The sequence below is a fragment of the Nerophis lumbriciformis genome, linkage group LG23, assembly GCF_033978685.3.
Source record: "Nerophis lumbriciformis linkage group LG23, RoL_Nlum_v2.1, whole genome shotgun sequence".
NCBI lineage: Eukaryota > Metazoa > Chordata > Actinopteri > Syngnathiformes > Syngnathidae > Nerophis > Nerophis lumbriciformis.
This window is the reverse complement of record NC_084570.2, coordinates 29229864-29242268: the sequence shown is the minus strand read 5'-3', so window position 1 is coordinate 29242268 and position 12405 is coordinate 29229864. Positions and strand designations below refer to the sequence as shown.

Sequence of the window (12405 nt, the reverse complement as noted above, 5' to 3'; positions counted from 1 at the left end):
AGTACAGTGGATAAACAAGATGCCTCTATAAATAGATATGATCTAATCAGAATCAATCTCACGGAGATTCCCGAGCCATTTTGAGAGATAATGAGGAAGCCAGTCACGTGATCACGTGAAGTAGAGGAGTAACCACAGATCCCTTCCTCGCCAACAACAGTGCTGATCAAGCAGACTTTGTGAGAGCCAACGAGGATTTCTTTGGGACAAATTCAAATTCAGAACCTTATATTGTTCATACTGAATATAAAGAGGGTGAGCTACACGTTTTAGAAGCTCTGCTAAACAGATGCATCTTTAGTGACACACTACAGCATCATTGTGCAGTATTGCTAAGTGCTAAAACAAGAAATACAAACTAGGAGCATAATAAAACAATCACTTACTGTACAATATCCGCTCTCCCTTTGATCAAGACTGATGGGATGTTTATATATTCCCCTTTACATGAAGAATTAACCTTAATCCTCACGAAGGGTTAAAAAAGCTCTGTTAAACAGATGCATTTTTAGTGAAACACAGCATCATGTAGCAGTATTGCTAAGTGCTAAACAAGAAATACAAACTACAAACATTATAAAACAATAGCCTACTGTACAATGTCTGCTCTCACTGTGATGATGACTGATAGGATGTCCATACCTTCCTGTTTGGATGAAGAATTATTCATGATAAGAAATCATTGACTTGTTCAAGTCAATGATTCGTTTTTTTCAGGTCTGTGATGAGTTCCTTTGACTTTCTCATTGTATGTCCCAACAAGTATGTGCGCCAATCACTCTATCACAAAAAAAAAAAAAGAAATTATTCATTAGAAATTATTGGAAACTCAAGACAGCCATGACATTATGTCTTTCACAGGTGTATGTAAACTTTTGACCACGACTATATATATAGCCGTGGTCGGAGACAGCCCTCGCAAAAATGACTAATGACCTATTGCTAACGATGGATTCTGATGCGTCATCTATGTTGCTGCTTCTTGATACCGTCGATCATAATATTTTATTAGAGCGTATCAAAACACGTGTTGGTATGTCAGAGTTAGTCTTGTCTTGGTTTAATTCTTATCTTACTGACAGGATGCAGTGCGTCTCCCATAACAATGTGACCTCGGACTATGTTAAGGTAACGTGTGGAGTTCCCCAGGGTTCGGTTCTTGGCCCTGCACTCTTTAGTATTTACATGCTGCCGCTAGGTGACATCATACGCAAATACGGTGTTAGCTTTCACTGTTATGCTGATGACACCCAACTCTACATGCCCCTAAAGCTGACCAACACGCCGGATTGTAGTCAGCTGGAGGCGTGTCTTAATGAAATTAAACAATGGATGTCCGCTAACTTTTTGCAACTCAACGCCAAGAAAACGGAAATGCTGATTATCGGTCCTGCTAGACACCGACACCTATTTATTAATACCACCTTAACATTTGACAACCAAACAATTACACAAGGCGACTCGGTAAAGAATCTGGATATTATCTTCGACCCAACTCTCTCGTTTGAGTTACACATTAAGAGTGTTACTAAAACAGCCTTCTTTCATCTCCGTAATATCGCTAAAATGTGTTCCATTTTGTCCACTAGTGACGCTGAGATCATTATTCATGCGTACGTTACGTCTCGTCTCGATTACTGTAACGTATTATTTTCAGATCTCCCTATGTCTAGCATTAAAAGATTGCAGTTGGTACAAAATGCGGCTGCTAGACTTTTGACAAGAACAAGAAAATTGCATCATATTACGCCTATACTGTATATACCTTTATATACATATATATCTATATATATATAACTATACTGGCTCACCTGCACTGGCTTCCTGTGCACTTAAGATGTGACTTTAAGGTTGCACAGTGAAGTACATATTCCGTACAATTGACCACTAAATGGCAACACCCGAATAAGTTTTTCAACTTGTTTAAGTCGGGGTCCACTTAAATTGATTCATGATACAGATATATACTATCATTATAATACAGTCATCACACAAGATAATCATCATCAGAGTATGTACATTGAATTATTTACATTATTTACAATCCGGGGTGTGGGATATGGAGGGGGGGTGGAAGGGGTAAAGGTTTGGTTGTTATCACTTCAGTCATCAACAATTAAAAACAGAGAAATGGACATTGAAACAGTGTAGGTCTGACTTGGTAGGATATGTACAGCAAGTAGTGGACATAGAGATAGAGAGAGAGAGAGAGAGAGAGAGAGAGAGAGAGAGAGAGAGAGAGAGAGAGAGAGAGAGAGAGAGAGAGAGAGAGAGAGAGAGAGAGAGGGATCAGAAAGCATAAGAAAAAGTATCTACATTTGGTTATTTACATTTGATTATTAACAATCCAGGGAGGGTGTTTGTTTAGGGTTGAAGTTACCTGGAGGTGTACTTTTATTGCGGAGAATAGAGATGTTTTACTACTTACGTATAAAATACTACACGGTCTAGCTCCATCCTATCTTGCCGATTGTATTGCAAGAAATCTGCGTTCAAAGAACTCCGGCTTATTAGTGATTCCCAGAGCCCAAAAAAAGTCTGCGGGCTATAGAGCGTTTTCTATTCGGGCTCCAGTACTCTGGAATGCCCTCCGGTATCAGTTAGAGATGCTACCTCAGTAGAAGCATTTAAGTCCCATCTTAAAATTAATTTGTATACTCTAGCCTTTAAATAGACAACCCCTTTCAGACCAGTTGATCTGCCGTTTCTTTTCTGCTCTGCCCCCCTCTCCTTCGTGGAGGGAGAGGCACAGGTTCGGTGGCCACGGATGAAGCGCTGGCTGTCCAAAGTCGGGACCCGGGGTGGACCGCTCGCCTGTGCATCGGTTGGGGACGTCTCTGCGCTGCTGACCTGTCTCCACTCAGGATGGTTTCCTGCTGGCCCCACTATGGTTTGGACTCTCACTATTATGTTTGATCCACTATGGACTGGACTCTCACAATAATATGCTAGATCCACTCGACGTCCATTGCACCGGTCACCCGGGGGGGGGGGGTCAACACCTGCGGTCCCCTCCAAGGTTTCTCATTGTCCCATTGGGTTGAGTTTTTTTAAATATATATATATATATATATATATATATATATATATATATATATATATATATATATATATATATATATATATATATATATATATATATATATATATGTAGACACTGTCTTCTGTTGTGTGTGTTTGTCTCCATCTCCGGGTATAAAGTGAATGTCACAGATGAACAACTTCTAGATTCAAGGCTAAATCCTCCTAATGTCTACATGAGAGGCATGATTCATATTCTGGAATAACTTTGATGAGCCAAGTCGCGATGATAAGCAGCAGAGGGCTACTTAGCTGTGTTGTATCAATCCGCTGCTAAAAGATAGTCTGTCTGCGTTAGCCCTTATAATAACAACATTGCTAATATTTGGTTAATATTCAGGTCATGATATGTATAAAGAGTACTGTTGGCGGGTTTAGAGGGTTTTGTGGGAAAAATAGAGAGCCCCCATTGACGGACTAGTTATGTATTGATTTATTTACGACTTAGAATGCATAGAAAAAGAAAAACATATGTGTTCATGTCTTATATAAGAATTGTGAATGATAGACAGCACACCTCTCTCAAAATGTTGCCTATTTGAAGTACGACTGATCTAATAATATGGTCAGAGTGCAGTAACGCTACTCTAGTCGGAAATTACCTAAGACGTTCGCAGTGGAATATTCAAAATGGCTGACTGAATTTGAGGAATTTTGTGATGTTTAAACGTTATTTCCACATACTTTGCGTATTGTAAGTACAATTGGATATGGTTTAATGAAACACAAATAGGCAAATAAAGTCAACTTGTTTTTCACTCTTGTGCTACCTGAAGGTGCATTCACACCACGACGGCAATGACTAGGATGGCGGAAGCTGGATCCAAACCAGCAACCCTGAAGTTTCTGGTCGGCTGCTCTACCACCTGAGCCACGCCGCCCCGGGAAAAACCCCTACCCAAACACGACCGGCGCGTGCGTATGCACCTTGCACCCACGCGTGGATTCTTGGGGAGAAAAAAACATCCAGAAAAATTAGCGGTTCAGCAAGTCCCCTGGGTGTTTCCGAAGACAACTTGTCTGACTGCAGTACAGTCCCTGCACCAAGGACAATTTATTCCCAGTGCAGTTCTAAACTACCACACCAAATATAAGGGTCTCTTGTGTGAAGAACTTGAAAGTCCTAAAGAACTAAGAGGGACTGGTGCATCACCAAAAGACAAAATTGTCCAATCCCATGGATCGACTTCGCCGTCTAACCAAATCCAGCGCTGGTAATCCCGAAGAATAAAGTCACAGTTCTGAATGACTCATGAAATAATTGCATCAACAGCAGAGATGTTTCTCTGGAACCACTAACATGACCTCAGGGAAGAGGAAAACCTCAATTTGATTTCCTTTCTGTCGTCTTTCATACCTGTCGCAACACTTCCTCCTACCTGAACTTTTCGAATCTGTGGAAACTTCTACAGCTGCCAAAATCCCCTTCAGTCCGGTATAAGAGGAAACAGCATGGAGGCACAAAGACACACAGCCTTGGACTCGACTTGTGGTTACAGGCAAACGCAACAGGTGAGTGGCGCTGGTGCAGCCAGGACAAGGTGGTGGGCACTTGCTTAGGCCAGCTGAGCACCAAAGACATTGGAGACGCTTTTTGTGTTTGTCTCTACAGAGAATAGTGGTATGGCATAGGCTTGTATTTAATCATATATATATATGCTTTTTTTTTCAATAATACGTTAATATCGATTTTTGCTAGTGGTATGGCATAGGCTTGTATTTAATCATATATATATATATGCTTTTTTGTCAATAATACGTTAATATCGATTTTTGCTAGTGGTATGGCATAGGCTTGTATTTAATCATATATATAAGCTTTTTTCAATAATATGTTAATATCGATGTGTGCTAGTGGTATGGCATAAGCGTGTATTTAATCATATATATATATATATATATATATATGTCTTAATAAGGTTATCCAAAAAATAGTGCTCGATACCGTAGTAGAGCGCAATATATGTATGTGTGGGAAAAAAAAATCACAAGACTATTTCATCTCTACAGGCCTGTTTCATGAGGGGGGGTTCCCTCAATCATCAGGAGATTTATATATATATATATATATATATATATATATATATATATATATATATATATATATATATATATATATATATGTTTTTTTCAATAATATGTTAATATTGATGTGTTCGAGTGGTATGGCATAGGCTTGAATTTAATCATATATATATATTATTTTTTCAATAATATGTTAATATCGATGTTTGCTACTGGTATGGCAGGCTCATATTTAATCATATATATATATATATATATATATATATATATATATATATATATATATATATATATATATATATATATAAACAGTCGTGGTCTAAAGTTCACATACACTTGTAAAGAACATAATGTCATGGCTGTCTTGAGTTTCCAATAATTTCTACAACTCTTAATTTTTTGTGATAGAGTGATTGGAGCACATACTTGTGGGTCACAAAAAACATTCATGACGTTTGGTTCTTTTATGAATTTATTATGGGTCTACTGAAAATGTGAGCAAATCTGCCGGGTCAAAAGTATACATACAGCAATGTTAATATTTGTTTACATGTCCCTTGGCAAGTTTCACTGCAATAAGGCGCTTTTGGTAGCCATCCACAAGCTTCTGGCAAGCTTCTGCTTGAATTTTTGACCACTCCTCTTGACAAAATTGGTGCAGTTCAGCTAAATTTGTTGGTTTATATCAATAGAAAAAAAAATATATATATATATATATATATATATATATATATATATATATATGCTTTTTTTCAATAGTATGTTAATATCGATGTGTGGTAGTGGTATGGCATAAGCTTGTATTTAATCATATATATATATATATATATATATATATATATATATATATATATATATATATATATATACATATATATATATATATATATATATATATATATATGTCTTAATAAGGTTATCCAAAAAATAGTGCTCGATACCGTAGTAGAGCGCAATATATGTATGTGTGGGAAAAAAATCACAAGACTACTTCATCTGATGAAGTAGTCTTGTGATTTTTTTCCCACACATACATATATATATATATATATATATATATATATATATATATATATATATATATATATATATATATATATATATATATATATATATATATATAAGCTGTTTTCAATAATATGTTAATATCAATGTGTGCTACAATCTGAATACAAGATTAGTGTTTGAGTCAGAAATAGAGTAGAATGGTTAGGCTACAATTTTGTTGTATGCTCCTAAAATCTGGACTAGTATTCCTAAAGTTGTGACATAGAACTTGACAAATATGTTTGAATTGTATCATTAAATGTTATTCAGTTAGTTTTTATCATTTTTTCCCAAAAATCCGATCATTTATTTGTATATTTTGTCAGCTCTTTTTGCAGCGTATTAATTGTCCAGACGATGGCAGCGATGAAGAGGATTCCCCGCTTTTCCACCCTCCTCCTCCTCAGCTTCCTGAGTGAACTTTCCTTCGGCGGAACTCTGAAGTTCAACAACTGCGAGGTCAGCGTCCACACGCATGAGCTACGCAGACATTACTCGGCGATGCGCTTGATAGCGGTGAGGTTTAACGTTTGTGGCGCCGACCATGCCTGAAGATTGATGATATGCAAGAAGTGCTCATGTTGAATGTCATCCGTGTTTGCCCTGCTAGATTTCTGAGGACACGGAGATTGGAGTGATGATCCTGAACAGATCAACAATGACAACTTTTCAGGTGAGTTTATTCAAGGCGGAAATGTTCCTCAAGATGACAGCGCAAAGAATGACATTGCAATCTTACTCTTGATGTTAATAGTAGTCAATAATGACATATTACAGTTTACAACCTTATCAATTGATATGACGTCTTGTGTTGATCACAAACATTAGTATTTATTTACCACATAAACATTAGGCCTAGCTGATTGGAAAAATAAATAAAATAAAATATCAAATATACTGCATAAAAAGGGACCCATAACTGCTGAACATAAAACACACATACATTGTTTGTGCTAAAATAAACGAAATCAGTATTCGATATGTTTCCTAACTAAACTGTCAGTAGAATTAAAGTGCAAAAGAAAATACAGCTTCCCCGCTTTAGTCATATTTTTTTTGCGCTTAAGAAACGTCTCTGTGACTTTAGCACCAGATTTCTTCTGTTGTTTGTTTGATATTGTCATTACTGTCACAAGTGGTGGGAAAGTGTATTACAATTATTAAAAAACACTGCTGTATACCGTTCCTTACTTTCCGAGACGTCCTTAAAAAAGTTTATTTTAGGCACACAGCTTGCTCCTACCCCTCCAAACACTCTTTTTAGCTTAACGTTGACCTTCTCCAATTTTAGATCAAACTTAGCATAAAAAAAGACTGTCGATTTACTATTGTTCATAAGGAAAGATGATTGAGGGAATAGGAATTGTAGTCCTGATCTAGCTCTTTGTCTGGTCGTTAGAACCATGTTTGTATCCACTAGTGCCCTCTAAAACCTTAACAGTGGTTAGGATTGGGTACCTTTTCATATTTGATACCGATGCTCAACAGTACAGATTTGTTTGTGTTATTAAAGGTGCCATATGTAATAATGTGGCCAAAAATGGTATTGCAATCACGGTCAAAATTCTGGAGTACCCTCTCTCTCTCCCTGACTGAGGTTGCCAGATACGCAGCCAAATCCAGCTGGATGGACTGGGCTACTCCAAAGAACTTCAAGCTTCCACTGCCTCTTACTAGGGGTTAAGGTGCTGGGACCATAATAGCTAAATAGACAAGCGTTTTGTCAATAACAAATCTCTAACCAACACATTTTACACAGAAATTAGATTATTTTCAGGAACAAGTATGTCATGCCTGAATACAATATAACAACAAATGACAATCATATGGTTATTGTCAGTACTATCAGAAAACAAAGACTAAAACATACTACAACCAACGCTAACAATGGTTGTACTGGTGAAAATAAGTAGAGCATGCTTAGCAGCCTAATGTACACCCAAAACTAAAGAGGAGACATTTTACCAAGGTATGCCTATAGGCCACTGTTTCAAACCTTTCAGATTGCCGTATAACTTGGTACATGTAGTCCACAATATGCAAACACCAATGAGGAATTATTTTATCATGTGATTTGGCTGTCTCCATACGTTTCACATTGCAATGATGACAGCCGTGCTAATGTTGAAACCCATTTCCTCAGCGTATCAGCATATTGAGAAGGAAATAGGCACTGACACTACCCATATCCACATAGCTTTTATTTGTTGAAAATATATTTTGCACTGTCAGTTCAATTACACATCGACATACAGGCTAAAGGGCATGTATTTCCCCCGTTATTACACTAGGAGCAAAGCATTGGTTGCAGGAACCTACTAGCTTTGTTAGACTAGATCATAGACTGTATTGGACAATATAGTTTACATACTAAATGTTCATTTCCAGTTATTACAAGTAATAAGAAAACATAAATGCCTGACTTGCCTATCAAGGAGGAAATTAGCAAGTTTGGCATCAGATGAAAAAACCGTATCCGCCTTCATTTGTCTCTATCTTTCAAAGGCATCCCCAATACAAATCCTGGTTTTGTTCCTGGCTTTGTCATCAATAAGTTGAGAATGGTAACGAGGCCTTTTAGATTTACTTAGGTCTGATATGTTTAGTAACTTTACCAGTGGCAGTAGCCAGACGAAAATGGCGGTGCGTAACTGGCAACCTGGATGTGACACACTCATGGACTTTCTAATTGGTCAAACGGTGGAGGGCGGGGCATAAAAATGAAAACAATAACAACATTTCGGGCCTGTAAATCTAATTTTGAATTAAGCATATCCTGGCTGATCTACCGTTATCAGTTATAGAGGTATTGGAAAATAACATGATTTATTAATGCATTTTGACATATTAGGGCCATTTAATGATGACTTGACATTAAATTATTACACATGGTCCCTTTCATGTTCTTTGTTGTTAAATAGTAAACATCATTTTTTTTTACGTAGCATTTAAAAATGAACTGATTATTTGTGATGTGCGGATTGATACTGAAATATCGATACCGCTAATACCAGATTTATGCCAGAAAATTAATTCTCAAATCAAAATATTGACACTTTTGATACCTCAGTTATTTGAGATCATGTGTATCATTAGCAGGATTACAGTGTAAAAAAAGTAAGTACAATTATGAAAAAGGCAGTAGGTAAATGATGGATGCTTTTGTTGAGTCTTGTCTACATATTCAATATTTAAATGCTAATGTCAATTTGTAACTGAATTGTATGTTTGTTTTTATAGAAGCAGTTCTTATTAATTTATTGTAATGCTTTCATTACTTTACTTCCTTCCGTATTCATGGTTTGAAACACCAGTTCCGTGTATTTTGTATGATGTTGTCCTGGATTTTTTTATGTTCTATGAGCTTGGCTATAACAAATATATACTTGCGAGTTTGAAATTAGTAAATAACTTTGTCTTCTACTCTTTATGCGATGAGATATGTTTTTTGCGATACACAACTTTCTAGCAGACATATCAGGTATTTTTGCACAAAGTATCAGTATTGCCTAAATTTTACTTGGTATCGGATCGGTAAGAATATCAGTGGTATCGCACATCACTACTGATTATGACAACTCTGCTATCCGGTTGTTATGTTTTGTTTTCTTAATACGTTTCTAAACCTCATTTGTTTCGGTATTATTTAGTAGACTTTGCATGCAACTACAATTCCAAAACCTTAGATGGCGGTAGAAGTGTATCGGTGTGTAGCGCCCTAAAAAGTATTTATACTGTAAGTATTGTAGTCATTACACACTTGCTAATTAGTTGTAGTGTACGTGTTGAAATCGCCATGTAAAATCACTAATGCTAATCGGTAGCATGCATGTGTATCTTCTCAGGGCGGTCAGACGTGCTGTTACTTGCGCCTGATCCTGCGCTTCTACGTGGAGAGAGTTTTCCGAAACTACGCCTCCTCACAGCCACAGCAGCTGATGCGTTACTCCAGCGCCCTGGCCAACGCCTTTGTCGCCGTGAGGAGGAATATAAACAAATGTGTAAGTGTACTCCAGGCAGTGTGTGGCCATCTTTGTTCACATTGAACGTACTCACGGTTGTGTGTGCTCCCCTTAGCACTGTCTCTGCGAGGAAGACACGCAAAGAGCCATCGACTCGTTACACACTGAGTTCGACAAGGTATCTATCCATCTATTTATCTAACTTAATTGGTTCTTGAACAGGGTTTGTAAATAGAAAAGTTTGTATTTTGAAGCAAATTTCTCTATGAGAAACAATGCAAATATGAATAATGATTTCCAGCCTAGACAAAAGTCCATATTTTAGTCAAAGTTGGTACACTTTTAACATATATACAGTGCTGTATATCAAACATACACAAAAAAAGTCAAAACTCAACTGTCCTCATTTCCAGCCGCCCTGCCGACACACTGTCACTAGCCCTGTGGCGCACTCAGTTTAAAATTACAAAACTTCTTACCTATAACAGCCGGGTAGCTACAATGATTCGTATCTAATGTACGTTCACTTTACCTGGCCGGTTAATCTTCTTGGTGTTCAGCGTAAGAGGCGGGGTAGGGGCATTCGAACCACATCGCTTGTCCGTTGCTTTTTTCTGATTCGTATTGAGCTGGCAAAACCAGAAAAATGGACTTAAGGAGCACACAACTAACACACTAGCACAGTATGGTATGCTCACTAAATGAACACTAGAAACCGATCGGCCCATCTGCAACGGTTGTGCTGCCGGGCACAAAATGGCTGCGCTACAAGGTATGGGTGGATGAAACGTTCGTACGCTAAAACATATTTTTATTCGGTTTGTGGTTCGTAAAAAAGTTTGTAGAAGGAGAGGTTCTTAAGTATCTATCTATACTTCCATGTATCCTCCTACAGACCTACCTACTAGCTAGCATATGACATACCGACCTCGCTAGCAAATGGCATGCCACTTATCAACCTACTTAGTAATTATTGTGAGGTTTTGTATTAGTGTTCTGAAAAATAGATTCACCGGCACCTGGACACATTTTTTTTCTCTAAATTTGCCCCCCCCCCCGAGTCCAAATAATTGCCCAGGCGTTGTCTAAAACGGTCCTAATGGTGGTCTTCTTGGTGCCTCCACAACAGCTGTCCATCAACAAGGCGGCCAAGAAGGCCGTGGCGGAGATGGACGCACTACTGGACTGGCTCGACGAACTGGAGGAGTCAACGGCGGCGTCCGATCAAACCCTGACACCCTAGAATTGTCTGTGACATTTCTTTTGTTTGTACTTGAATTAACTTAAATACCGTTATGGACGGAGAAAGTCTACTTTTATACACTTGATTTAACATGCTTATTTATCCACATAGGAATATTTATTACACTGTATTTAAAATGCTAATATACCCACATTGGATTATTTATTACACTTTATTTAAAATGCTAATATAACCACATTGGATTATTTATTACACTTTATTTAAAATGCTAATATAACCACATTGGAATATTTATTACACTTTATTTAAAATGCTAATATACCCACATTGGATTATTTATTACACTTTATTTAAAATGCTAATATACCCACATTGGATTATTTATTACACTTTATTTAAAATGCTAATATACCCACATTGGATTATTTATTACACTTTATTTAATGTGCTAACATATCCACATAGGAATATTTATTTATGTTCAGGCCAAAGATTATTTATGTAACAGGGTCCATTATGTCTTGTAAATAGGTCGTTTTTCACAAAAGCCACACAACGCAGAGAGGAAAAGACCACCGGTTACATTTACATGCAACACATCCTAAATATGCACAACATAATGTTGTACCATTTATTTATCACATACTGTACTTGATACTGAGTATTATTGTGTATTATTTATCACATACTGTACTTGATACTGAGTATTAATATGTATGTTGTCTTGGTGTTTGTATGTTTCAACAACAATGAATAAACTATTCTTTTATAGCCGTCCTTGAGTTCAATATGAAACAAAAAAGATATGAACATGAGGCCATGGCAGCTCAGCATTACCAGTCTGGTCGCAGACTTCCGAGAAGACCATTTTTTTTCTCTCGCAGCTCTGAGACGGAATTAAGTGGAAACCTCAAAATGACTGAGCTAAAGTGATGAGCAGGTCGCGGCAAACCACAGGAGTGCCACGTCAGCCCAACGTAGTGCACTCTTTGCATTTCCATGCACATAGCAGGTAGTACGATGACTCATCGTTTTAGTGCATGTCAGCGCCTTTTGGCCCAGCAGAGGTCGCCAAAGAGTCTTGAA

The 12405-nt window shown here is 37.4% G+C and overlaps 1 protein-coding gene across 1 annotated transcript; it reads left to right on the top strand.

Annotated features, from left to right (window-relative positions):
• Positions 1 to 6519: 6519 nt before the first annotated feature.
• il19l (interleukin 19 like) lies at positions 6520 to 11358 on the top strand. Its single transcript, XM_061985466.1, has 5 exons — positions 6520 to 6669; positions 6764 to 6826; positions 9999 to 10154; positions 10231 to 10293; positions 11245 to 11358. The coding sequence occupies exons 1-5, from the start codon at positions 6520 to 6522 to the stop codon at positions 11356 to 11358; spliced, it is 546 nt and encodes a 181-aa protein (XP_061841450.1).
• The last annotated feature ends 1047 nt before the right edge of the window (positions 11359 to 12405 follow it).

What these genes read in the sequence shown, in the direction of transcription:
- il19l (XM_061985466.1), top strand. Translation starts at nt 6,520, where the DNA reads ATGAAGAGGATTCCCCGCTTTTCCACCCTCCTCCTCCTCAGCTTCCTG. An exon ending in CAACAATGACAACTTTTCAG is followed by an intron (nt 6,827 to 9,998) that starts GTGAGTTTATTC and finishes GTATCTTCTCAG; the next exon opens with GGCGGTCAGACGTGCTGTTA. An exon ending in GGAGGAATATAAACAAATGT is followed by an intron (nt 10,155 to 10,230) that starts GTAAGTGTACTC and finishes TGCTCCCCTTAG; the next exon opens with CACTGTCTCTGCGAGGAAGA.